This window comes from Chlamydotis macqueenii, chromosome 18 (assembly GCF_036417535.1).
Source record: "Chlamydotis macqueenii isolate bChlMac1 chromosome 18, bChlMac1.mat, whole genome shotgun sequence".
NCBI lineage: Eukaryota > Metazoa > Chordata > Aves > Otidiformes > Otididae > Chlamydotis > Chlamydotis macqueenii.
The window spans coordinates 7,300,639-7,328,588 of NC_141573.1; the positions used below are offsets into that span (position 1 = coordinate 7,300,639).

General features: G+C 52.3%; 2 protein-coding genes and 1 long non-coding RNA gene across 4 annotated transcripts; 2 read left to right on the plus strand and 1 right to left on the minus strand.

The window, feature by feature from the left end:
- Positions 1-1,740: 1,740 nt before the first annotated feature.
- On the plus strand, positions 1,741-21,550 carry CDR2L (cerebellar degeneration related protein 2 like). The gene is made up of 5 exons (XM_010119357.2): positions 1,741-2,144; positions 14,217-14,329; positions 15,657-15,805; positions 16,668-16,832; positions 18,615-21,550. The coding sequence occupies exons 1-5, from the start codon at positions 2,066-2,068 to the stop codon at positions 19,498-19,500; spliced, it is 1,392 nt and encodes a 463-aa protein (XP_010117659.1). The 5' UTR covers positions 1,741-2,065; the 3' UTR covers positions 19,501-21,550.
- A 67-nt stretch (positions 21,551-21,617) lies between these two features.
- LOC147598471 (uncharacterized) lies at positions 21,618-24,877 on the minus strand. Of its 2 annotated transcripts, XR_015260565.1 has the most exons (3): positions 24,744-24,877; positions 23,348-23,922; positions 21,618-21,780 (listed from the first exon to the last, which is right to left on the minus strand). It is a non-coding gene; the product is annotated as an uncharacterized LOC147598471 (long non-coding RNA). The 2 variants fall into 2 exon arrangements; XR_015260564.1 differs by lacking the exon at positions 24,744-24,877 and having other exon boundaries at positions 23,348-24,239.
- Positions 24,826-27,393, plus strand: MRPL58 (mitochondrial ribosomal protein L58). The gene is made up of 6 exons (XM_086762423.1): positions 24,826-24,993; positions 25,371-25,407; positions 25,886-25,945; positions 26,525-26,607; positions 26,714-26,883; positions 27,185-27,393. Exons 1-6 carry the CDS (start codon positions 24,826-24,828, stop codon positions 27,267-27,269), a joined length of 603 nt encoding a protein of 200 aa, XP_086618549.1. The 3' UTR covers positions 27,270-27,393.
- Positions 27,394-27,950: the final 557 nt, after the last annotated feature.

The following is a 27,950-nucleotide window of genomic DNA, read 5'->3' on the forward strand; positions in this document are numbered from 1 at the left end:
TTGTCACTGTTTTCCGCACCAAGCAGGTCTTTTTGGTGTCGCTGAGTTAGATTTCACGCGCTTAGCCCTGCAAACCTCCTTTCTTCAGAGGAAATGAGGTAATTCTAAATGTTTTGTAAAAGAAAGCAATGTGCTGACTCCCCAGCTGGGGCAGACTGTGGGAATTCTCATTTGTTGGCATTCAACCTGTACAGAAATCACTGATGTTTGATTATATTGAGTGACAGGTCAGATCGGAGACATCCTTGTAAAACTTACAGGAAAAAAAATAAATAAATAAATTCATAAAATCATATGGCACCTGGCTTTTGCTCTCAAACAGCCTAGGGCTTTGCATCCAAGCACTCTGTGTGGCTATACTACACAGATAAATGATGATAGTTTATTCTTAGGAACAGAATACTTTTCACGGGCAATTATTTTTCACAGTGAGCATCTTCCGATTTCTATTTGCTCAGAAAAAGATCTGGGAGCCAGTCAGAGCCAGCTTTCAGAGGTGGCTTTCTCCCACATAAACTTTGCTGTGTTATAAACACCAAGTTAAAAGAAACTCCTTAATTCTAGTTAACTAATTAATTTTGGGAGGATGTGCACATAGAGAGGTCTGTGAGGAGAGAAGGGGAGAGGAATCGCCTCCAATTTCTCTCTTATTCCTGCTTTATTTCTCTCCTCTGCTGCTGTACCTGAGAGCTGAGTACCAGCTATTGCTTTTGTCACCCAGGGACTCTCAGCGGCCTGTCACTCGTGGATCAGACGGAGTTTTCTGACACAGATCCCATTTTTTCTGGATGCAGTCTGCTGCTCTTGCGTAAACATCTTATATTGCCTTTTCTGTAGGCACCACTGCAAAGTAAAGCAATAAAGTATAAATCCAGTGAGTTCCATCACACAGAAGGCAAAAAAAAAAAATTAAAAATAATCTAAACCCACTGTCACATGAGTTAATTTGGATCTTACAGTCTCTGATGGATTCCAGGGCTGACAAGGACAAAGCAGGAGAAAGGCCACCTTCTCCAACCCTTCTTTCCTTGGGCTGAAAAGGAAGCACCAAAATCCAAGACTTCTCTGAACTTACTTACATGTGACATATTTCCTCCTCCTAACTCTACAAATCCTCACGTCCCTCAATTTTAAGCTCCTTCCACCCTCCAGAGAGACACAAGAGTTTGTCCTCAAAAATAAACGAGAACCCTGCATCAGAAGCACTGGCTTTTCATGGAGCGTGAAGCGGGGACGATGCAGGGTTGGAGGAAGAGCTAGGGAAGACACCGCGCTCAGGTGATGCTGTGGGGCTGTTGGTGTGGGGTTTCCCCTTTCACACCCCCGCCTTGAACAGCAACCCACCGAAACCCACCAAGGCAGAGGAGGCACCGGCATACCCAGGGAAGGGTCCCAAACTTGCCCAAAGCCACCGAGGAGCCCAGGGCAAGGCCAGGACCCCCTCCCTGTGCGAGCCCCGCTCCTGGCTCACCTCCCCCGGGGGTGCAGGGATGCTGGAGGCATCTGGGGGGAGGGTGGTTCCCCTTGAGCCGGGGTCACCCCCACCTTGCCGACCCCAAACCCCGCAGCCCCACGCCCGCCCCGCTGGCCGCGGCAGGGCTGGGCGGAGAGGAGGAGGAGGAAGAGGAGGAGGCCGGTCTCGCCTCGCCTCCTCCTTCCCTCTCGCCGGGTTTCCTTGCAGCAATTCCATGCTAGAGGTCTCCACCGAGCTGCGGAGAGAGGATCTGCCTGCGCCGGGCCCTCTTCCTTCCTTTGTGCATCCCCCAGCCCTGTGCAAGCCGTGCCCCCTCCTCCGCCCCCGGCCACGTCCCCGCTTCATCATCCGCCCCCCCCCCCGCCCTCCCCGGAGCCTCCCCCGGCCCCGGAGGCAGGAGGAAGGCCCCCCCCGGGGCAGGCAGAGCCGGGGCAGAGCCGAGGAGCAGGGTGCCACGTCGTGCCAAACCTCCCCGTTCCCGGCCCGGGCACCGAGGCCGCATCCCTGCCAGCATCCCCGCACCGCATTTTCGGCGGCGGGCGGGTTCCCCTTTGGTGGATGCTGCGAGTCTCCCCGGGCCGCCGGTGCTAAATGCTGAGCGCTGACAGGATGGAGGAGTTTCAGAGCGAGGAAGAGGAGCCCTGGTACGATCAGCAGGACCTGGAGCAGGGTAAGGATGGGGGGCACCCCGTAAGGTGTCGGGGATGCTGGGCCAGGGGGATGAGGGGGTAGAAAAGGAGGGACAAATCCCGGGTACAGGAGGGTGGGAGACCTTCTCCCAGGACTCACATTTGCTTGGCAAAGCCAGCGCCACATCCTGCGGCAGCATCTCCGGGGAAATCTCAGCTCCGCTGCTCCCAGCCGCTGTCCTGGCCCTGGAAAGTTTAAACCCGAGGGATAGAGACAAGGAGCCCAGGTACGTCCTGAGCACCTGGGGGTTAAAAAATTTGGTGTGTTACATCCACAAGGAAGCTGGTTCCCAGAAAAACTTGCTGCGAGCAGCATCAAACACGGGCAGCGATGACATTGCTTTCATCTCAGGGCAGTTGCAGGCAGAGTTAGCGGGCACGCTATTTAGAAATTAATACATGGGAAATAACGTGTTGCCAAGCTGAGGATGCTGAAAGTGTCTCCCAAAAGCTCTTGCTGCCCAAGCCTAAATCCCAAGGGATCTTCAGCTTCTGAGCCACCTCATTACTTCTGGAGATTTTTCCAATCAGCCATAAAAGCAGGAGAAATTGGGGAAGAGGGAAAAAAAAAAAGAAGGCCAAGTTTCAATCAGCAGAAATAGCCTTGTTAGAGGATAAACAGTCACTTGTGGTGTTTGTTTTGAAGGAACTGTACTCACATTTGCACGAGTTCTATGTAATGTTTGTCCTACAGCTGGACAGTTGGTGGCTGTGGGTATTTGGGGCTACTTTTGGGTTTGCTTTTTTTTCTTTTTTTTTTTTTTTTGCTTATCTTAAGATTTTGAGTCAACACGCAGTAAGTAAATAACTGGAAGAAGTCTCATTTCAGGCCAGTGGCGCAGGAATGAACCGAACTGTTTTGTCAATGTGTAGGGAAAACCATTCCCACCTAAATCCAGTACCCCCCGCGGCGTTGCACTATAGGCAGGGTACGGTTATGTGTCGGTTTTAGGCAGCTGACTGTCAGCAGGGACGCGCAGTCCAGCTGCAGCGCCTCAGCCCACCGCTCCGGGACGTTATGTCATGATTTAAAGTTTACACAACTTCAGCTGCAGGCCAGAGGCCCAGCAAGGAACGATAACCAGCCCCCCTGGGTTTGCTGCAGCTGGTTTTAACCCAAATTTCTCGGTTAACAGGAAATATCGATAGCGGGATGCTGGGCCCTGTTCTTTGAAACACAACGCTCAGATTAAACCAGGGCAGAGCACGGAGATGGAGCTATTAGCTGAATAAACAGTGCAGCCTTTGAAAGCTCAGAAATTCACATTTCTGGGTGACGTCTTCCCATGGCTCACAAGGGGCCTGGGCACCGCTCCAGGGGCAGGATGCAGGCTGAGGAACAGCAGAACTACAGATGAATACAGGGAGCGGTGGACAACGCGGGACCGATTGATTTTTAGCCTAACGCTGTCCCTGGTGTCAGGTTCATGAGTCAGCACTGGCACCATACTGGTCACAACAAAAAAACCCCACCTTCCTGCTGCAGGCCAGGTTCCCAGCTCTGTCCCAGCAGCGTGAATGCAGAATAACTGCCTCCAGGTGATGGACTGATGCTGGGGATAGACTCCACCTTTGAGCACATACAGACCCAAAACAAAGCCCAGCGGTGGGTTTGCAGCCTCCTGTACAAACTGGGGCTGCGCAGGCTTGGACAAACTCAGGAGGAGGGATGGGAAAGGCTTGAACTAAAATCAGCCAACTGGAAAAGGTCCAATGGGGTAATTACAACCGTAATTAATTTGCGTGGTGCACAAAGCATCATGAAGGACAGTGCTGGACTCCGTCCACGTACACCACGCCTTTGCATTACACCCATAGCAGCATCTGGAGGTCTTTGGTGCTGGCGGAGCCGTGGAGCTGTTGGTTTGGAAATGGGGGGTGGGAGTACAGCGTGGCACGATTACGAGGCGGTCGCGGGCCAGCATTGCTAAGAGGATTGGCATGCCAACGGCCCAGGGTGGCGCAGAAACCCACGCCTGGCAGCAGCACCAGGAAGGTGGAGGACAAAACCATAGGCTTGAACACTGTTCCTTAGGAGCCAGGGGTGGGAGAAACGAGATGCAACCTAAGCCAGGAGAGAGGAGAAGGTTCTTCTGCGAACTAGTTGGTTGCTGAGCCCTTATCGTCATCTCACAGCATCATCAAATATTTATTAAATTTACATCCAAAACTGTTTGCTAAGCAACGGATGGCTTAACTGAGAGCTCTGTGATGATTATGTTAATTAACCATTTTGGCACCACAGAGGAAGTAGTGCCTCCAGCTCCACTCCGAGCACCTGTTACTTTCCTCCTCATCCTCTACAGAGCTTTGGCTTGCTGAAATAGCTTATTATTTTCAAGAAAATAAATGCCAATAGCCCCCTTTTCCCCCCTAAAGTGCCCACAGTGACTAATTGCATCAAGCAGATGCCTTGGAGGCAGCAAGATCTGGTCCCCCAGCCTTAAGGCCCTTCCAGCCTCCTTCAAGTGAAGCTGGTGCCTTTCAGACCCCTTTACCTGTTTCCGTGCGTGGTTCAAGACATCGTACAGAGACGCCTTAGCACATAGGGGCACAGACTCAAATCCCAGCCAGGAGACTTGGCAGTGACATGGAAACAGTAGTGGTGTCCTCTGAGGTGTTTCATTCTTATGATGTTCCCTCTTAGAAGGCTTTCTGACTCGAAGAAAGTAGTGAAAATGGAGCTGCGATTACTTGGTAGTGTGGCTTTGCTTATTGTCAGGCTTTCTAAGAGTGAATAGATGTCAGCACTGTGTTGGTTCAGCCACAGCCTCGCCTTCTGCAGGCTGGGGAATCTGTGTCTCTAAGCAGTAAAACCAGCACACAGTGCTGGTGAACCTTTCTCCAGCCATTGGGAACTGATGATGTGGCTACAGTTGCATCATACCCTCTGCAAAGGGTGTACGTGCAGCCAGATCCCAAGAGAATGAATGAGCTAAAATCAGAGACTCGGAGCTGGGGATGAGTGGGAACACCTCTTCTGCTCATCAGAAGCACTTGTGTACAGAACAGCTGTGTGCCAACTCAATTGCATCTGGATCTGAATGGCGCAGAGACCAGATCCAGCAGCTCTCTCTGCCAGCCGCTCCCAGCCTTCATCTCCCCCGTACCAATCTCCCGAGACGAGTCCTCCTCACAGTCACCCCGCTGCATTCCCTGATCTTCCCAGCCTCCCTATGCCCCTGCCAGTGTTCAGGCCTAAGCTAACGAGCAGAGTGCAGCCCAGGAGGGAGGGCTCTCAGAGCCATCGTTGCAGTCCCCAGAGCCTAAATACAGCTTCGGTGCTGGGGCGATTCCCCCGCGGGTAAATCAAACGGCCTCGCGCTGCTCCGAGTTAGCCAGCGGGACCAGAGACAGTACAAGAACCAGCACATCATCTCAGTGCCACTGCGAGACTGGGAGTCCTCTCCTCCTGGGCAGCCATAGACACTGTTGGGCCAAACCATCTGCAATGCAGGCTTAGGACTTTACGTCTGTAACCTCTGAAGGTCTCCAGATTTAAGGATCTTATTTTAATTCCTCCTCCTCCTGCCAAGCATCCGATTGCTTGCCTGCTAAGAAGGAAAATGACACAAGGTGCTGAGCTTGCACCACTCCCAACTCATTCGCGTAAAGACACGGGGTCACCAGTGCTCCAGTGACCAGCTCCCGCTGTCGGGATGAGCCCAGGGGATCCGTGCGAGCACCCGCTAGCACCCACACCTGCCTGTTTTCTGCACCACCCAGCCTGCACGGGGGAGTCCCATAGAGCTGCAATTTGCTATCAGCTTGCCCAAAGGGTTCACTGCGCTGGGGAGCAGGCGGTACCCAAAATCTGTCCCTCGTGATGCCATTATCCTGGCAGTCCAGCTCAAGGGACGAGCCACGCGCCTTGCCTGTCTTCCAGGAGCGCAGCAGTTAACCCGCTGTCCTTCCTCCCCAGGGGCAAGCCAGAAGGACGGAGTTTTTTTGCCTGCAGTAGCTGAGCCACTTACTTATTTAGCAGGGCAGTACAGCAGGTAGCTTATGGAAGTGGAAAGTTTTCAGTGCCTAATTGCTGAGCTGCTTGGGAATGACAAGAGGGACTAGAGAAGTCGTAGGAGACAAGGAAATGAGATGACAGTTCTGTTAGACTGAGGAAGGGATGAGAGCCTCCAAATCTGGGGAGAAAAAAAAAATATTATAAATATATGTGTGTATTTTCCTAGAACAAAATTCCCCTGTTATGTGAAGGCAGCAAGAAAATGGGGCATAAGAGAGCCCCATACAGTAATTTCCAGGATCTCCCTCCTGATTTCTCACAGAAATTCCTTCCTACATCCACTGAACCCCAGGCACATACTTCCAGCTGTGGGAGGGAGCAGAGTTAGAGGAACTGCTGGAAAGGAAAGAATGAGAGAAAGAAAAAAAAAATTGCATTTTCCATGTCTCCTATCCTGAAACAATCAGCTAACAGTGGCATTTCTCCTTGGCAAGGCCACATGTGAAGGATTTACGGTCCGAGCCCTGAAGGACATTCCGCCCACAGCAGCCCTGAGCCCCAGGGACCCGGAGCCCTGCACATGGAGGCTGTCCGCCACCCCTGCCATTTCCAATCCTCTGTCTTTCCTCCGGTACCAGGCAGCGCTAGCTGGTGACAGGACGGGTACGCTGACGCAGTGTGACAGTCAGGAACCCCTCAGAGCTGTGACAGCACCCAGGTCCAACCCTGCTCCTGCTAAAAGCGGTGCCAGCGCTCGGGCAAACGCACACCTTGCTCGCTGCTGCACGCTCCGTGTCCTCTGCTAAAAGGCCTTTCCCGAAGCAGCACAGTGATGTATTCCCACCCCAGGCCACTAATACATCCGTGTGCTCACACCAAACACATCATTAAGGCTTCCAAAGCCTCTACTTAAACACATATGTGGGCCAAGAATTTAGGAAAATATCTCCAATCCAAAATACCCCGGAGGAATGAAAGCAGATGTTACACAATTGCTGGTCCTCGCACAGCTGGGAATTTTAAAGTGATTTTGTGTTAGGGTTTGTTCTTCCCCCCGACCCCCACCATATGTATTTAACAAACAGCTGTAAAGCTTCTCTGCAAAAAGTGACAGTTCTTTTTAATGGTTTAAGCCTTCAGCCTCCTGGGAAGTCACTGTATTCACCCCGTGTGCAGTGCAGCTGCCCAGTTAACTTGTCTCCTCCCTGGAGATTTCCATCCTTTGAGACATGGGTAGCATCCAGGTCCGTGCTGACCCCTTCCAGTTCTGCAGCCGCAGCTATGGCAGTTGGAGCTAGGACATTGTTGTGCTGTCCTCCAGGTTTTCTTGGCCCCCACGCAAGCGCAGAGTCCTGGGAAGGCAGGGGCTGGGCGGTCGTGGCTGAGCACTGGGCTCTGCCTCAGAGCAAGGAGCAGCACAGCACATCATTCCCCCCAAGCATCAGTCCTCGTGGCTTCAGGAATGACGAGTTCCATTCCCATCAGTGCTTCGGGGACACTGGTTTTGGTGATAAGGCTGAAAGAGGCGTTGCCCCGCAGCGTTTTTGCGAGCACTACGGTCAGGGCTCTCTGTGCCCACCTGCCTCTGGCACATGAGGAGCAGCAGCCAGGAGCAACCAGCAGCCAGGTGCTGGCAGTGGCAGTTGTGCTGGAACTCGGTCGCTCCTCAAGACACCAAACTACTCAGGATCAGCGGTCCCACGTGCCTCCCCCGGCAAGAGGACAGCAAAGGCGGCCGAGTTGGCTGGCGATGGAGTAGGAGAACGCGTTGTTGTGCGAGCACGAACAGGGCTGGAGAGCTGACGTGGCGGTGGCAGCCCATCGCTGCGGACGCCGTGCTCTGCTGCGCGAGCGCGCTGACCCGTCCTTCGCAGGTCGCCTTTGCCTGGGGCTCTGCACGTGCACAGGACCGTGGTGCAGCAGCAGCCGAAGACAACACACAAAGTCTCCCCGGGCGCTAATCCTCCTTGTCTGTCCTGGGTCCATTACAACCTCCTGCCCCCAGAACACACCAGGGAGATGCGATCTCCACATGGCACCAATCCACATGTCAGTGTCTTTAGCTTTAAAAGAGTAAAAGCCTCTGTTCACGGTTCTCTGCATCCCAACATAATTAATTAGTTGGAGCTTTGCTGCCCAGAGGAGGGGTGCACACAGGAAAGCACTGGCTGCCTTTTTCCCTCCTCTTTCCTTGCTTCTTCTCCCCAACAACTCCACTTGCATGTATTTATTTATTTAGGATGCTTTCTGATTCAGGTGCGCTATCAGAGCCTCCGAGCCACCAATCGCCAAGCTCTTTGAAGCCATTTCAGCCTACAAGGCAAACACAGGCACCGAGGCAGTTTAGATAAGAGAGCAGCAGGGAAAGATGCAGATAGGGCGCGAGCACGGTCTAATGACATACTCTGTGTTATCCTGCTCTAATAACTTGGCAAAACGCACTTTGATTGCTGTGGGTGCGGGGACGGGAGAGCTGTGTACGTGTTTGTACAGACACATAGAGCTGATAAACACAGGTAAGCATCCTAGGTCTCAAAAGTTAACATATAGAGGGCACAGAATGACAGAGGGCAGAAAGAAAAGGCGAGTATTAATTAAATCAAAAAAGCCTGATGAGCATCTGGGAAGAATAAAGAAAGGAAAGGTTGATAGAAAGGAAAGACTGAATAGGACTGGGGAAAAAAAAAAAAGTACAGAAGGCAAGGAAGGGAGGCTTCCCTGCAGCACAGCACGGTACAGACAACACACCCCTGAATCCCTTGTTGGGGTTTTCCACTCCTTGGTGGTGCCACTTCTGCTCAGGGGACCAGAGAGCGCGGAGGGAGCTGCTCTCATTGCGCTGTGCTCGACTCGACCCCTGCAAACCGCATCTCTCTGCCACCACCCGAGCTCCCCCTGTGCCAGGGAAGCTTGCAAAGCCAAGGGCAGCCAGGGACACATAACAGGTTACACAAGAGAAAGAAAAGGAAGAAAAAAAGCAAGCAGGAAATCCAGCAAATCTCATTAGGTGAAGAGAAATGCCCGTGTGCCCAACACCAGCTCAGCGCAGCCAGAGCCACGGTTTGGAGCCAGGAGGGGAAGAGGGAGGACGCGGCTGTGCTGCCAGGGCTCCACGCTGCCCCAGCCGGCGCTCACCCAGCCGTGCTGGAGGCATCTTTCCCCCCTTGCTGCGTTGGGCTGCTCTTCAAAGCAAACCCTGCCTTTGTGGTACAGCTGATTGCGCCAAAATGGCACATCCCCACAAAAAAACCAACACAGAGCATCAAGTGCAAAGCTGATTTGGGTAGGAGTGTCCAAGTTATGCCAGTGTGAAAGGGATGGAGAATCCACGCCTCAGCAGAAACACCAGCGGCTCTCTGAAAGCTCTGCCTGGCCATGGGAAACGCTACCATCTGTGGAAGGGGCATATTGAAAAAGCTTCTTCACATCCAGACATGCCTGCAGGTTGTTTGCAAGATGCTGTCAGACGGCACTTGCTTCTCTGTGCCCCAGCAGATTCCGCTGCAAAGGCTTAGAAGGGCTAAGGACACAGATTGCCTCCATCACCTGTCATGGAGCAGCGGTAAGCGATACACAAAAGCTGATCTTCATTGTAATATACCCAGACAGCACAATGCCTTGCAACTTAGAAGAAAAATAAATGAGCAGCAAGAACACCCTACCCTGGGGTAAACCAGCACAGCATCATTTATTTAGATTTTGAAAGGAATAATTGCACCTACCCTTGACTCTAAGTACCCATGTGTAATGGAGCAGACAGCAAATGCAATTAAATTAAACGTCAACAGCACTAAACATCAGTTCTTAACTCTCAACCTACCCTATCCATCAGCACCCTGAACTTCCTCCAGAGACCTCCACACCAGAGCTCTGCTGGCTGCTCCTCCAGTTTAGCAGCAGCAGGAGGGGAGCAGCCCTTTCCGCAGCCCCACATTTAGGAAGGGGCTACAAGTAATTCCTTCACAGATGCTCAGCTGAAAAGGATCTGCAAAAATACATGCCGTAACCCTTGCTTTTTGGATTATAACCCATAAGCCAAAGAACCATCACCTCCCCGCAAGCCATCCCATCTCTCAGGATGGGTTTGGGTTATTTAAAGGTGAGGAGCGCAGCACAGCACCCCTCACCTGAGCTCAGAGCAGCGGGAACGTTCTTTCACAGCCTAAGCACACAAATCCCTTGATACAAGAGAGACAACGGGGGAAAGCCCAAAGAAGCTGCTCTAGATTTTGGCTTCCTTCAGAAAGCCGTATGTACAAGCTGTATCCGAATGGCTACCGGATCACCGTCACGCTGAGAGCTGCCAAAACCTCCCCTGCCCGGCACCAAGCTTAGGCTCCCCAAAGCCACAACCAGGAGATGCTGAGGGAATAAAAAATTAAAAAAAAAAAAAAACAAAAAAACCCCACAAAACTCCTGCATAGAGTGAGCTGTGGCGAAGACTGTTCTACTCAAACAGACCAGCACCAGGAAGGCAGAAACGGCTCCAAGCCCTTTGCACCTCATCGCAAGCTGCTGCGAGGGCAGGGGCGGCCGGCGAGCGCTCAGCTCCGCAGCAGCCCCGTGCAGCTCCTCTGCCTGAGCCAGCGGTGCCACGGGATGCTGCAGCGGGGGAACACCCGGCAGTTTGCTCCTCAGCCTCTTTAGTCAAAGACAACCCGCTACAGCCTTTGGATTAGGATTTTTTTTTCAGGTTTCCCCACTGACACAGAGCTAGCAGAATTGTCACTGGGCCGACGATGATCTCTGTGGCTCCAGGACGGCTGCCTGGACTCAGCTCCCGCTCCCTTCCCACCATATGGGCTCTCTTCTCTTCCCCTCCCTCCTCGCTCAGGCGCCTTTCCCGCGGAAGCTGGCAGGGAAACGCAGCCTCCGTCCCTCCCTCCGCTTTGGTCTGTAGGCGCAGCCCTTTGTCTGGGGACGCGGGGTGTCTCCTTGGCTGGCGTTCATTAGCAGGGTCACGTCAGCGCTTGCGGTGCCGAGAGCCAGAAGGCACCGAGCCGGCGCTGGCCGGGAGAGTTTGCATCCATGATCCTCTCTCGAATAGGATTTGGGCACCACTGGGCCCCCCCAGTTTTTAGTCGAATGTTGGCCGTTTCACGGCTGCAGAGGGATCGGGCACATCGAGCGGACACACAGCACGGCCGCTGCCCACCGCTTCATTTCTCCTGCTGCGCTGAGAGGGGAGGGGGAAGGGAGGCATCAGCATATCTGCTAAATTAGGGCAAGTCGTACAGCACTGGCTGGCTGGCCTGACAGTGGAGAAGCGAAGAGGAATAAAAACATTGTAGGGAAAGCACAGCACTACGCAGAGAGAATCCCAAATTTCCTAAATAGTTCTTTCCCCCCACCCCAAAACAAGTTGCTGAAAAATTCACATTCAGGTTTCCAAGGTCTCAAAGGAGAGGAGCTGCGTGCTCCCCAAGCCCGTGCAGAGCCACAATTAGCGTGAAGATCTAGAGGGATGTGGTCTAAAGACGACGTTAAAGCACTTCCACGCAGCATCCCCTCCCTCCCCGTGGTCCCAAGGCCCGGGGGAGACCAACAGGTGGGGAAGAGGCTGAGGCACAAGGGGCACAGACGAGACAGGATTATGGAGGATGCTTCGGCCGGCTGCAGGCGTGTGTGGCGGCAGCTGAGGCGGTTAAAAGAGACTAAAAGAACCAACTCCCTTGCGTCTGTCAAGCCTGGAGTCTCCCAGGTCCTTACACTCAAAATGGAAAGGAAGAATCAATTTCCTCCTCGGAGCTCAGCCCTGTTCGTTCCTCTTCCCCACCCGTCCCCAAACGCTGCCCGTTTCCCCCGTTACATTATTGCTGACAGAGCCCTTTAAATTACAATGCAGGATCCTGTGCTGCCTAATCCACTTAACTCAACCCCAGCTGATTAAATTGGATGCCATATGGTGGGAGAGCACTGGTGTAATCTGCGGGGACGGGGACACACTTGACTCATTACCTGGAGCCCTCCCACTACACGCCTCTACGCCGGGGCCCTGCTTGCCGCAAGGGATGCGGTTTGCAAGGTGCTGGTCTCCAGCAACGAGAAGCGGCTCCAGCGAGGTGCCATTAAATACAGCCCCAAGCAGCTTAAAGGCACAAATTGTCCTCCATCTCTGCTGGCATCTGGCTGTTCCTCCATCCCCAGCTGGTACAGCAAACGCTCGGTCTCCAGTGGCACTTTGGAAACTGGGGAAATTTGGCGCTTGGAGAAGAGAAAAAAAAAAAAAGGAGAAAAAAAAAAAAGAGAAAAAAAAAAAGAGAAGAAAAAAAAAAAAGAGAGAAGAAAAAAAAGAGAGATGGAGGAGGTCTGTCCATGGGGAAATGTGCCAATATCTTGATTGCACTGATAGCCGGGATTGCAGCCCTCAGACCAGGTCACTGTGCAATGATGAGGATTATAATTAAAAAGGTCACAGCCCAGAATAACACCCTGCAAGGCAGGGCGCAGCTGGAGAGCACATTCCCGGGTAAAGGGGAGATTCGAGGACACACAGAGCAGCTGTTGGCCAGACCACATCTGGGGAGCCAGCCATCCCGCACCCCTGGAACCATGCGGAAAGAGACACAGCCATCACCCAAATTAATAACATGTCAGCACTTCCCATCGTGCAGCATTACCCGTGAGGAAAGCCCCATCCCAGGCGCTGACCACTCTCCTCCCCGCGAGCGCTCGGGTCTGAGGCCAGCGTGAGCCTCGCTTTGCGCTGTGACATCTGAAGTGGGAGAGATCAGCGATTTTCCCAGGCTCAGGATATATCCTAGGCACCCCTTCTTCTTGTCCTCGTGACCAAGTATCCCTCTTTCCCAATCAACCACGCGGCCAAATTAACCACTGGAAGAAATTATAGCTGCTCTCAGCCCTGGTAGAGCTTTTGCAAAACAGGTGATCTGCAGACTAGAGAGGAGCGTTCCCATGGGCTGAGAAAATGCCAGGGCAGGAGACCCAGGTCCCCTCCCACGCTGCAGGATTCCCACTCCTTAATTACCTAAAACTGCACGATAACCATGCCAGAGAGAGAAAGAGCAATAGCACACATCAAGACCTGTTTCCTTACCTTTCTGAAGGCTTAAGGTCAGATTTTCAGTCTGCCACCATATGAGCTAGAAACTCAACTCTAAAAGCACCAAGAAAAACAGGAACCCACATCCTCACAGGAGGTCAGGCTTTAAGAAGACAACCGATTTCTGTGGAAGCCAAGGGATGCTATCAGAGCCAGCTGTGCCATCCCAGGCCCACAAACAGCATCACCTGGGGTGCTCAATACAGGACCCATGGGGTCCTGGGGCTTCTCCTTTACCCAGGAGGCAGCCAACCCAGTACCCAGTATTTTAAGCCGATTCCACTGTCAACATCTATTTTTCCCTGCACTTTTCCTAAAGTCAAACTATTTCAGTAGCTTCCTAAGGGTGTTTAGAGGTGGCAGAGGGTGAACACAAAGCAGTTCGTCCTCACCCCGCAGCTGCCCCAAGGAAAGAGCTGCGGTCCCAGCCGACGACGCAGCGCTGCCCGGGCGGCGGTGGGTGCAGGAGGTGCCTCCAGCCCCCTCGGGCCACGCGTGGTTTTATTACTCACGTCAGTCTATTAGCGGGTGATGGATGGAGGCTGACGGGGAAAGGCACGGCACTCCCTTCATTAGAGATAATAATATAATTTACAGAGCATCCCCAAGGCCCCCTGGGGGCTTTACCAACCCTGGCTCTCATTCTGATGGATGCTGAGCCCCTTTCGACCCTACACATCTCGGTGACAGGAGACGGAGGTGCTGAGCTCCATGGGCCTGATCCTGGCTACGCAGCGAGCAGCGCCGCGCAGAAGGGTTACACAGCCAGCCAGGCACCCACTCCTCGCGGCATGGGGGAGCTGCAGATATCCCGAGCTCGGTCTCCCCTTGCTCCTGCAGCCCGCCAAGACAAAAGAGGCCAGATCCTCAGTGTCCCATAAGCGTGCATCCATGTCAAAACTTGCCAATAAAACCAGCACCGTGCAAAACACGCTGCTGTGTTTGGTGCGGTGGCGTTCGGGGACCCCACTGCGTCCCCCGCCTCGGAGCCGCGGGAACTGCAGCAGCTTTGTCCCGTCTGCTTTTCAGACTTGCATTTGGCGGCGGAGCTGGGGAAGACGCTGCTGGAGCGCAACAAAGAGCTGGAGGACTCCCTGCAGCAGATGTACGCCACCAACGAGGAGCAAGTGCAGGAAATCGAGGTAGGGACGCAGTTGGGCCGGGGTGGGGACCGGAGCTGCTCAGCCACTGCCGTCACCTAAGGGCGATGGTGGGGAAGAGGGGCTTCCACCAGTGCCAACCGCTCGGATGCTGGTAGAAAGGGAGGGAGCTGCCATGGGGCACGGGAGTTAAGGTATCTTCTGTATGTGCCTGAAGTGGGATGGATTAAGGTCTGGTCAAGCCCGTCTCAGCCCTGGAGAGGGTCCCTTTCCCCCTCTAACTGGTATTTTCCCTCTTTTCACATCCCCACCCCCAGCCCAGATGTGCACGCCAGATTTTGGCACCAGGTTGCATCTGGGTCACGTTTGGCCTTTCCCTGCCCACCCGCCAGCCTTCAAACTCATTTCTCTTTGCTCTGCTGCAGCTTTCCCTCGATTCCAGTTATTCATAATCGCGTTTGTTCCCAGCTGGCCCCTCGACACCCTGGTAACACAGCTCCCTTTGTTAGAGGCATAAAATAGCTCTTTCTCCAAGAGCTGCAATCTAAATCACTATTTCAAGCATCCTTTGGGGTCAGGGCAATATTTCTAAGAGCCAAAGAACCTAAACCAGAAGGGTTTTCATCCACTGGCAAACTTCTAGGGATCTGTGAATTAAAAAAAGATCGAACTGCCCCCGATTTAAAAGGATGCAGGGGAGAGGAGGGCTGTGAGTTCACCAGAGCAGCGCACGATGGCTGCAGGGATCTGACAGCTGATGTCCGAGGAAACCGGTGGATGGATTTAGCCATGCCCCACAGCAGCCTTTCAGAACCACGTCCGCCCTAGGATTTGGGATCTGGTCCCAGCTGAGAGTGAGCACCTGGGTCGATGCCCCTTGCCCAGTGTTCTCAGGATAAAATCTTGCAATGTCAGACGCCCAGAAAAGGGTCTGCAAACACACAGAAACTGCAGGTCTCCTCACATTTCACAGACTCTGAGTTTTAGGCTGAATTCCCAAGGAAAGGCAGCTTCTGCAATCGATCTGTCAGACGATCCAGCAACCAACCGGCCCATTTCAGTCAACTCTGGTGAAGGATGGTCCCGGGGATATCAACTTTCTTTGGGTACTGGGAATAAAAAAGCAGCTGAACATTGAGGTTACTGCCCTTCACAGGGGGCAGGGGAAGATCAATCATATTTTAGACACAAAACTACTTACAGTGGGCAGGGGATGTGAGTATTTCAGCTGTGGAAGAGGCTTCAAACACAGAAAGGGTAAATCAGCCACAAAACAAATTATCAGAGGAAGCAAAGGCTGTAGAATTTCTGCCTGTGAAACAACCTGGATTTTGGATGTGGAGTGTTTCCGTTTCGCTTTTTCTTGCAGTACCTGACCAAGCAACTAGAGATGCTGCGGCAGATGAACGAACAGCACGCGAAAGTCTATGAGCAGCTGGACCTGACGGCACGGGACCTGGAGCTGGCTAACCAGAAGCTCGTGCTGGAAAGCAAGACATCCCAACAGAAGATACAGTGGTATGGCCTCCCCTCCTCCCACCGCAGCCGTTTTTAAGCCATTCTCTTACAGCTATTTACGGCACAAGCTCATTGCACCGATGCTGGCTGGCAGAGGTCTGCCACGGCACAGACACCGCTGGGAACAGGGTTGGATAAAGCGGTGCCCGACGCTGCCAGGAGAGGGGCACGGCAGCCTCTCCTTGGATGCTTTTCCTTGAAGAAAAGGCAGATAATCGCATCAGGGAGGTCCCCAGCACACAGCCCAGCAGAAACACCAGGCACAGATCCAGCATCTAGTGAAACCCTGGCTAGCCCATGCTGAAACACCAGTTTATCAATAGTATTTCTTTCCTAAAACAAGCCCACGGTCAAGGTCATCCCTGGAAACAACAGCCTAAGCCACGTCCTTGCAATGCAGCACCTTTTGCAAATGACTGCATGCAGAGTTTTACAAGCTGCATTCACAGCCAGGACAAAACTAAATCCCTGCCTGCTCTCTCTGTGTTTATCTCTCCAAGATAAACAAGAGGAAGAGAGTAAAGAGCTCACCTGCTTGCTTTCAGCACAGAGATGCTCCGGGGTAGTGCTTATGTCCCAGGGGTGACGGTTTTAGCCAGCTGATGTGAAGACAGAGGGTCTCAAATTAGTGCAATCCCTTGTCGCTGCTTCAATCCCCCCACCCTTTTCTCCAGACACCCCCATTCAAGACTGACCGTGCAGAGGAAGCCCAGCCGCTGCAATCAAAAGCAGGCGCTGCCACGGTCCTGGGCACAAACTGGAAGCGCCTTCCATAGACTGGCGTTCTCTGCAGGGAAAAACCCCACTTTTCAAGGACCTGTAGTGCCTGACTCCTCATCCGTGCTCCCTCCTCTCTCCGCAGCTTGACGGAAACGATCGAGGGGCTGCAGAACCAGGTGGAGGAGCTGCAGAAGCAGGTGGAGGAAATGCGGAGCCTGGAGCAGCTCCGCATTCGCCGGGAGAAGAGGGAGCGGCGCCGAACCATCCACACCTTCCCCTGCCTTAAGGAGCTGTGCTCCAGCCCCAGGTACGGAGCCTCGTACGCCTCCAACCTTCTCCTCTGCCCGGGAACAGGGGATGTGATGGGCTAGCCCCTCTGAGGGTGCACAAAACCCCACCTACCCCCCTGTAGAAGTCTAGGCTCCGCATCAGAGCCTGAAACTCAGTGCTGGAGGGGAAGGGAGGACCTGCTTTGGTGGCACTGGCAAAGCAGAGCCTTCACGAGCCTCGAATGGGGAGGCACAAGCTCTGTTTCAGAGGGCAGGAACGGCTCCCCAGGAGGATCCGGATGCCTCAGGCCACCGCATGGGCCGGGCTGCAGGGGACAGGCGGTGCCTGGAGGGGCTGGGGCTCTCCCAGCGCGTTGGCAGGGAGCTGTGCGGGAACACTCCCAGACAGGACCCACTGCTCGAGCTCTGGATGGCTCAAACCAGCCTCTCCCAGCACAGCCCACCCAGTAACACATCATGTGAAGAGGACCATTACCTTGAGCTGCCCATGCAGTTTCCCTTCCTAAACCAGCCCAGCCCCTTTTCCCTTTGCAGCTGGCCCCCCAGCACAGGACCAGCATCTCTGGCTCACTGAAACCAGTTGAGATGGTGCATTTTTCCCTGTGCCCCGCAAGAGCACTGGTCGCATGGCAAGATACGCCGCGTGCTGCCAAATGCCATACGAACACCTTCAGCGCTATTCCTCCTCAAAACCAGCCAGCAGCGTTAATTCAGTGACCTCGCGAGGGCATTTCTTGCTCAGTTTTGTCCATAATAGAGGCTTCTTTAAATAGATACGTGATCGATAAACTTTGTTACTGAAAGCATCCCCTGCCAGAGGATACGAACAGAAGACACTTTTACTGCAGCAGCAACGGGGATGCTATGAGGGCACAGCCTAACCCCCAGCAAAATCCACTTGATGTCTCTGTGGTTCTTTACCCCTAGACCCCCATCCCGCTCCCCCCAGTGCCTCGGGACCTCAGTTCAGCTTGCAGCTCTGCAGTTGGCTCTGAAGGTCGGGCTGCCCTTCAGTAACTCGGAAATCCGTTCAATTCCCCCCGCCACCACCCATGCCTCCCAGGGGAAGCCACGGTGCTTGCTTTTTTTTTTCCCAATCTGTTCTAACCAGCTAGGATGCCCTGGGCACTTCATGGAGGAGAAGGAAAATCTGATTTCCTGATAGCAACATGAGGGAAGGGTCTGTGTACTGTGTATAAATACATATATTGTGTATAAATATATATATTGTGTATAAAATGTGTGTATTATCGCCTCCCAGGCAATGAAGAAGTGGCAACTCTGTCAAAAGTCCCTGTATGCCTTCCTTGCCACATAAATCTTCTCCCACTCTCTCTGGAACATCTCCTAGACACAGGAGGGCAGAGCCTGTGCTTCTGGTTTTCAGCTGGGTGAGGTCTGGGGTTTTTGGCAGATGCAGTGAGTAGCTGATGAACTCCAGACAGGAAAAACTCAGAGCCTTCTACTTTCAGCTCAGACTGGTAGCTCTTGAACACTCCTTCACAGCAACACTGGTGGTTTACCCGTTAACCAGATGTGTCTTTTACCTTTTAGGGTTTCATTTCCCTCCTGTCTTTCATCACTGCTACCAAATGAGACTGCAGGTTCTCTGGGACAGAGACTGGTCTCTGTGTCCAGAAGAGCCCCAGCCACACCTTGTCGTCTGGTGGTGCATGAGAGGAGGCGTATCTCACTCCACGAGCTCAGACAGTGTCTCGCTTACCTCCCCTCTGGGCATCAGTGGACGTATGTGACTGTGACTTGGTCAGACTCTCTCAAGGGTCCTTCTTCTCTTTCAGGTACGAGGATGCATTCCACATCCACAGCTCTTCCACAGAGTTCAACCAGAAGCCACTGGAGAGGGAGAACGAGCGTCTCCAAGCCATGGTGAACTCCCTGAGGTCCCAAGTCAACCAAGAGAAGCAGCGGAAGGAGAGGGTGGAGCGAGAGTACACCTCTGTTATCCAGGAGTACTCGGACCTCGAGCAGCGGGTGTGCGAGATGGAGAACTGCAAACTGCGCATCAAGGAACTGGAAGCAGAGCTCCTGGAGCTACAACAGATGAAACAAGTCAAGAAGTACCTGCTCAGCAGAGAAGACAATTTGTCTGAGGCCCTGCTTGAGCCACTGAATAACGCCCCAGAAGCAGACTACATCGACCTCTCTGAGGAGGAGGGAGGGAAAAGTCACGGACCATCAATGACGCCTTCCCCAAACCTCCCTGTCCGGAAAAGCTGCAGCGACACCGCCCTCAATGCCATCGTCACCAAGGATGCCGTGAGCCGGCACGAGGGCAATTACACACTGCACGCTAACAACGTGCGCAAACGGGGCATGTCCATCCTGAGGGAAGTGGACGAGCAGTATCACGCCTTGCTGGAGAAGTACGAAGAGCTCCTGAGCAAATGCCGGCAGCACAAGGACAGCGTGCGCCACACAGGCGTGCAAACGTCCCGGCCCATCTCTCGCGACAGCTCCTTCAGGGACTTCCGGGGAGAGGGACATGAGTTGGAGGAACGGAAAACCATGGAGAAGACCATAAGCAAACACGTGGAGGCGGTGGACAAGCGGCTGGAGCAGAGCCAGCCCGAGTACAAGGCTCTTTTCAAGGAGATCTTCTCCCGCATCCAGAAAACAAAAGCAGACATCAACGCCACAAAGGTGAAAAACAAGAGCAGCAAATGAGCTGCCTCTCTGCAAACTCCCACGTGCAATCGCAACAGCCAAGTCTTCTCTTCAGCCCCCAGAAAACACCACGTGGCCCCACTGCTTTTAAGGTTCGAGAGATCTACAAGCAAGAAAACGTCACGGAGACTCAACTCTGTGAAGCTTGGGCTCTGGGCAACTTGTTGGGACAATTGTACATTGTAGTTAGAGGATTTCAGAAACGGTATGACGGATCTCTGCATGAGTTGCTGCCGCTGCCAGATACCACAACAGCAATGTAAACCACACCACAAAAAAAAGGAAAACTGATCACCTCCTTCTCAGCTTGTCTTACCGCCCAATTATCTGCAAGCAAAAGCCTGGATGTCCTCCAGCATCCTGCCACAGCTGCAGCGCGGTGTCTCCAAGTAAAACAAAAAGCCATCAGAACTTCAGGGGCTGCTCCAGCACACCAGCCCAAGCCTCCACTTCGGTTTTATGGCTAAGAACGGACGCTTGCATCCAAGAGGCTTCCGTCTATACCTTCCCCTTCCCCAAGGGCAGTATGTTCTTGCTACTTAAGCCATTCTCTTATCAGTCAGGTTTTTCAGCTATTTACAATGCAAGCTCATTGCAACTGGAAAAACTTGAAGAGAAACACAAAACTGATTGTTCTGTCTTCATCAGCATCACTTAGTATTTCAGTCCATGCTCTCCAGACTTGGCAGGCATATGGGATTTCCTCACTTTAAATCTGCCCTAGGTGAAGCACTGTGCCTGGTAGGAACTTGATGACCAGGGCTTTCCCATAAGCTAGACAAGAAGTGCTATGACAGTACCAGAGACATGCTTTCATCTCGTGGGCTGGGTACCAGCCCTCCATGCTGTACTCTTCAAGAGGTTGTCATCACCCCATGGTAGCAAATTCCTCAAATTCAGCTTGCACGGGCTTGCAAAACTGACTACCGGGGACTTGCATGCAAGCAGAAGGACAAAGCATCGCGCTCGTATGGCGTCAGGAGCTCTGGCCCTGGCAGTAGCGCCGATCACACATTGCCCCACACTTTTGCCCTGAACATCTCCCCAGCCAAGAGGACAGAGTTCAGTTTTCTCCTGAAAATAATCTTCCTTGGCTGAGATACCGTCTCCAAAGGTTGTCACCCCTCATGTTCCAGTTCACTTTCCAGCACTGAAATCTCCTCACTTTTGCTTCCACAGACATGCAAACACACAGCCAAAAGGCCACTGCAGTCTCAGGAATCACCAGTTTCCATTTTTTCATGAACTAGATGTTGACCTTCTATGGTCAGACGCGCGTTTTAGGCAGAGAAGCGGCATTTCATTACAGCTTAGGCAACACCCCGAGCATCGAGCCACAAGAAGCGAGCGGTTCAGTGTAAGCTACCTATTCTGTACCTGCCTGGAGACAAACTTCAGGCCAAATTTGGATTCTGTTTTCACCAGCTTAAGTCCTAAAATCTGGGGGAAATGGTTGGGATTTTTGCAACATTGAGATAAATAAATGAGAAGCTGGCTTTGGAGGGAGAAGACTGTTAAAATGTAATTGTCCTCCAAGTCTAGGGCCTTGACATGACAAGGAGCTACCTTTCCTTCACTTACCATGGAATTAATGCAAAAATACCCCCCCAAAATACCCTCTTTTCTTCAGCTGAGTACCACAGAAGTAAGTTGGCAGGAGCGCGATGCCCAAACCGTACCCTCTCCGGAGGTCTCCTCCTCGAACCACCCACCACCAACCGCTCTGCTCTTCCAGGCTCTGCATTTTCAGGGGCCCTGTGGCCCCACACTCGAGAAACATTAGGAGCCAAACGCACGACTGTGGCTACCAGCTCTGTAACAGTATGGAGAACCTTCATGCCTTATTTATTTATAATGGAAAGCAGTTGTCTAATAAAATAAAATAAAGTGAACAACAACAGCAACAAAAGGGTTGTTGATTTTCTTGGAGCATTCACCACCCTCTTACTTCAACATTTGTAGCAGGGGATATCTGAAGCGACGTTGGTTTAAGTCAGGCAACGTTTACTCTTGCAGTCATCTGCTTGCTGCAGAGGTGTGGGAAGAGGATCACCTCCACTTTGCTTTTTAAACAAGCCTGTGTGAATCAGCATCACAGTTAAATACAGCAGATTAAATAGATTTTCAAATGCTTTATTCTCTTTTCAAATAAAAAGAAACACCAGTGCTCTCAAAGCTGATACTTTCTTTACAGCTCTTTACTTTTAAAAACAGCAGAAGAGTTATTTCTTTGATTTTCATGTACAATTTGGGTCAAAAAAATGCTTCAGGCTCCTTTGCCTGAAAAAAAGCAGAGAGAATACGCCGAACTATACTGCTGCATTATTTATATAACATACATTTTATGCACTTGGACTACTAACATTTGCCGCACGATAAAACCCCCTCCTTTGTCAGCAATGAAATCTCTGTAAAACCACACAATTTCTAAGCTTGCAATTCAAATGGTCTTTCTTGAGAACTACACATCCAAAAATGACGGATGGAAGTAACACAGTATTAGTGTTTGGCTTAACAAAGGAACAGCTGCTGTATATCAGCAGTTTGTTCAGCAAACTGCTGAGGGCATTTTTTTCTGCATCCAAAAATATTAGTGGCCATATATATACGTCCTGGTGACTGTGTGAGTCAAAGTCACTTGATTTTTTTTTTTTTTTAAAGAGAGGCTTTCAGCGACCAAAGGGGGAAAAAATAAGCATCTCCTGGCCTTTTATCCCACCTTCTATCTAAACTTTTCAAATTGATTTGAAAACACCGAGGAAAACGACACAACTTCAGTGAGAAAAGTGTATTAAACAATCACGCTGCTCACCACAGAAACTGGCCCAACAGAGAGCAGCAGCTATTTAATAGCACATCCCCATGATTCAAGACAGAAAGAAAAACACTGCATGCAATTAAAATGGATGAGAGAAAGCACAACATAATAGGAAATAAGGATTCATTTCAGAATTTGACAAAGCCAATGACCCTATTCAGCTCACACCACTAAGACCAATAAGAGCACAGCTTGTCATGGATCCAGTTTTATGCTAAATTTGAAAAAATGACACTTAGACACCTGCATTTCTAGCCTGGCTACAGATCTGGTCTGACTTCTTACTTTAGCACCAGTCTGAATAACCCTTCAGAAAAGCACCCATCATTACAAACAGGGGTGGGCACTTGAAGCACAACCTCAAGGGTTTTACAGAGCTCAAACTCTCACGGGGAAGGAGGTTTCCTGATTCATCAGTCTTGCCTCTCTTACAGGAGCTGAGACCTTCTGGAAGGTCCCTCAAAGTCCCGACTTTAACGCCTTGATCCCTCACTCACACAAGGAGCGCCCAGCTCCTTGGACACAGCGGCTTTTGCATCACGTTTCAGGGATGGCTGCTTACAGCTCTTCCTCACCGGTGGCCACCGTCATCAAATGCGGTGAGCTCCCTTTCTAAGCCAGCATCAGTGCCGAGGCAGTTCATTCTCCAGCTTAAATATCAAAAGCTTAGCTCTGCTTGGGTCACGCCAAAGCAAGATCTTGGCATCCCAAGCCCTGCCTGCCAGGGAGAGCTGTTTCCAACCGCTCAAACAGGGATCATCCTGCTTTTTACTAAGGCCCTTTGGATGTTTGCATCAGTGTGGGAATGAAGCAAAACCAGAGAAGTGCCCTTTTAGACAGGTCTGGCTTCAGCTGCCTGACCTCCAAGCTCCTTTCTCAGCCCCTCTGTGCGCCTCACGATGACACTGTCCTTGGCATGTGTCACCAGCACAAAAACAACGTGGACACGTTTGACAACAGTTGGCAAAATGAGTCATCCCGCTTTGGATATTTTACCCTGCCCTCTGGCTACAAATCACTCATGTTTACCTGTTCCCTGTTAGAAATTAAGGTCACCAGATGGCATGACTTGTCTCTGACAGTTCTTGGTTTTTTCCTTGAAGCATTCATTGTTCAGCCGAGTTTGGACAGGAGAAGCAGAGCAGAGGAACCCCAGGACACAGAGATTGAATTAAAACAAAGCGTGGAGCCCTCCTCGCCCCCCGAGCGCTGCTCAGCCTCAGTCAGGGCAGACCGACCATCAATGTTCGGGACTTGCTGCTCTCTCAAGGATTGTTTCCTGATTTTGTGCTGATTATCGAGATGGGACCCAACTCAGATCACCAATCACACACTGACTTCATATCAGCTTCAAAACACCAATTTTCACTACACCCAGTTTTAAACAAAAGATCGTCAGCTCCTGTCAAAACACCAGAGTTAATGACAGCCCCATCCCTGCCTGCGCACCTTCCCGCTGCCAGAAGAGGCAATCCCTGCCCCTCTCGAACGCACGCCCTTCTTGTCAAGCCAACCTGGCAGCTCAACAGGAGTCAGAGCTGAAGGACTTCCACAACTTCTTCACTCCCTTGCGTCCCCCTTCCACCTCGGTGTCTCTTACAGACCTGGAAACACATATGTGCTGCTCCAATAGCACTGAAAAATAATTATATACACACGCCTGTATAACTTTTTAGCTAATAATTTTAGATAAAAATCTGAAAGCTTTTCAGGTGCAAAAACTAGACAGCACATAAAACATGCTAGACGTATCTTCACACCCATCCATCACTGCTCAGCTTGTGAAGGTGCGGGGTGCAGGCGGGACCACCCCCCACTGCTGCCTGCACAGTGAGGCAACGGCCCACCCAAACCAGCCCCTGGTACCCACCCCGGGGCCTCCCACACCCCACACTGTGCCCCACCACGGGTCATGCTGGGGCAGCACACGGCCACCTCACCCCAGCGTTCTCGTCCCCAGCCATCCCACCACCGCCCACAGCAGGGCTTGCCTCGACACCCACAGACCCCATACACCCCCCAGATGTCCCCACTCAGCACCCCACAGACCCCATACACCCCCCAGATGTCCCACATCCCCCACTCAGCACCCCACAGACCCCATACACCCCCCAGATGTCCCACATCCCCCACTCAGCACCCCACAGACCTCATATACATCCCTGATGCACCACATCCCCCACTCAGCACCCCACAGACCCCATAAATCCCCCCGTAGTGTCCGAAAGACCCCATATACCCCGGCCCTTGACCTCGTATGCTCCCTGCACAGCACCCCACAGACCTCCCCCTCCACCCCACACAGACAGCACTCCACACCTGACGGACAACACACGCCCCAAGGATCGCACACGCCACACGTACACCCCACAGCCCATGTACCCCAGATATCGTAACTCCCCCGGTCCCCGCAGCCCCCCCACACCGCAGACCCCGCCCCGGAACGCGGCGCGCGGCCTCGGTTTCCGCGGGGAACGCCGTGGCGGTGGCGCACGGCGGGACCCAAGATGGCGGCGCGCACGCTGCGGGGCCTGTGCCGGCCGCGGCTGGGGTTAGGGCTTCTCGCCGCCCGGTTCTCGCAGCGGGTCGCCGCCGGGACCGAGTACCGGAGCGCCTACAGCCTGGACAAGCTGTACCCGCCGCGGCAGGACGGCGACGCCGCCGCCAGCGCTCCGGTGAGTGGGGCGGGGGGGGGGGGGGGGGGGGGCAGGAAGATGAGTGAGGGGCGGGGCTTGGCGTTTGAGTGACACAGTGGGCGGGGTTTATGACAAGGGGCGGTGCCATTGCGCGTGGGCGGGACTTAGCGCAAGGGGCTTGCTGCGAGTGGGCGGGGCCGAGCAGAAGGGGCGGGGTCGCCACGGCTGGGCGGGCCTTAGGGCAATTGGTTCCTTACGATGGGTGGGCGTGGCTTTAGCAGAAAGGGGCGGGGTCGTCGCTGGTGGGTGGGGCCAGGCAGCGCCAGGGGACGGGGCAGTGTCCCGGGGGGCCGGGCCCGGGGGGGCGGCCGTGCCTCCCCCCGGCGCCTGACGCGTCACCCCACCGTGTTTTCCAGGAGGAGCCGCAGCCGGCCGCCCTCGACATCCCGCTGGGTGAGTGTCATAGAGTCACAGAGTCACAGAAGGGTTTGGGTGGGAAGGGACCTTCAAAGCCCACCCAGTCCAAGCCCCCTGCCAGGAGCAGGGACATCTCCAACCGGATCGGGTTGCTCAGAGCCCCGGCCAACCTGGCCTGGAACGTTTCCAGGGATGGGGCATCCACCGCCTCGCTGGGCAACCTGTGCCAGTGTTCTATAACTCGCATGGTGAAAATTTTTTTCCTAATTTCCAATCTAAATCTACCCCCCTCTATTTTAAAACCATTACTCCGTCCCCGCCCCGCGGCGCTCGGCGGTGGGTGAGGCTCCGCGCACGGAACCCACGCTCAGCGCTGAACCCAGCGTGAAATCGCCGCCAGGTCCCGGGCGCCCTTCAGCCCCACGCGCTGCCGCCTGGGTCACCCCCGCTCCCCGCCGCGGAACCCACGGGGGCCGTGCCCGCGGCTCAGCGCGCTGCCGCTCTTCTCTTCCAGCTCGCCTGACCGTGTCCTACTCCCGCAGCAGCGGCCCGGGCGGGCAGCACGTTAACAAAGGTGAGGAGGAGACTCGGAGGGAAGAATCCCCGTCTTTAAGTTGCTTCTTTGTACTTTGTGGCGAAATACTGGGAGATTGAAATGGAGCAACGTCGTGCTGCCCGGTGCTAAGGTTTTGTTACCGTTACCCTACTTTTTAGCAGAACTGCTAAGTCTTCACAGCGCTCGCGACCAGCGGTGCCGTATGCCGTCTAATCGGTTTCCGTTGAGCTGACGGGCGACAACCCCGCCGGGTTCTGAAACGTCGCGGTGCAACAAATTCTCAGCTTAATTGAAATAAACTCAAAATACTTCCTGTTCTGCCCTTGCCGTTAAAAATGAGGTAGTTAGTGACTAAATCGTGTGGTGTCTAGAAAGGCAAACACCACGACAGAGGCTCCGTAAAAATTTAGAGTTTGTCTTGTAGAGCGATGTGTAAAAATACAGCAAGGAAAAAATTGTGGTCTTTCAGGAAATTGATACCGGAATCATCCTATGTTCAAAGCCAGCAGTGAACAGACTGAATTATCTCATAAAGCTTAGAAAGGAGAGACATTGCCTTGGAAAAAAAAAAAAAAAAATTCCTGGTTTTCCTCCCAGTGAATACCAAAGCAGAAGTTCGGTTCCACCTGGCGTCAGCAGATTGGATTCCGGAAGCTGTGAGACAAAAAATGGCATTGATGGTAACTACCCTCCCCCTTCCACCGCGGTTTAAATGTCACGCTTTCAGCCAGAACGTGACGAGTCTAACGAGGTTTCGGGGATCACATCAGGTTTTCCCCTCTTTAGCACAGGAATAAAATAAACCGAGCTGGGGAGCTGATCGTGAACTCTGAAGAGAGTCGCTACCAAATGAGGAACCTGGCGATTTGTCTCGAAAAAATCAGAACCATGGTCACGGAGGCTACCGAGAAACCCAAGGTGGTGTCTAAGGAGACTACGCAGAAACTCATAGAGAGGTATTTTTATGGAAATGGCCTTTATTTGAGATAGATTAAGATTATCATGTTCCATGATTTAGTTTGCAGCCTCTTTAAATGATCTTCATACTCATTTGGATTTCCTTTTTTTTTTTTTTTTTTAAAAGAATCACTAGTCCGTTAGATCTTAGCCGCTTTCCTGGGTAGCATCCCAAGGACAAGGGCTGTTTTTTTCTGTCTGTGGGCTCAGCTCATTGAATCTATGTTATAGCTCTACTCAAAGTTGAATATTCAAATGTTTTCTTTGTACGCTAAAGATCTTCTTTTTCTTTTGTTTTAGGGTGGAAAAAATGAACCGTGAACGACTGCGACAGAAAAAGATCCACTCCAATATAAAGCAGAGCAGGAAGGCAGACTTTGACTGAGCCCAGCAGACGTGGAACTCCTTGGCATACCGTCTTTTAAAAGAAATGGCGTTGGCAGCTGTGGATTATGCTAAACTCATGAGCTGTGTTGAATAAAAATGTTCTAAAAGTGTAAATAAAAGTATTTAATGTCTCCTTTTGAACCTAATGATACACTCTGACAGCCTGTCAGTCATTTTGGAGAAAAATTACTGTTCGTGTTTGAGAGAAACTGAAAATTCAGATTTTTGTCTTTTCTGGATTCTTTGTTGCCTTCATCCAGCCCTCTGCTCTGTACGAGCACCCTCTGCTGCTGAACAGACAAGCGGCAGTAGATTTTGGGAGAAAGAAAAGCAATCTAAGCGCATATCTAAGTAGCAAATACAAGATTCAGCATTTCAAGCAAATTATTTTTTTCTAGTTTCAGTTGATTTTTTTTTTTTTTCCTAACCGAAGGAAGTGTGTGTCACTTTCTTAAATTAACCTAAAGCCGTGGCAGGAATTTGGCAGGAGGCAGTTGCTCTGTGTTAAGAAACCGCCCTCTAAGTGCAGGAGGCGTCTGGCCCTTGAGGTGGACACCGGACGACCTCAGGGTGAGCGTTAGAGGCTCCAAGAGTGGCTCATCAGCAGAGTCTGTTTAAGCAGAACAAAGTTCTGTGCTGTAGCGTGGTGGATTTCACCATCACCAGGTTGGTTTACTGG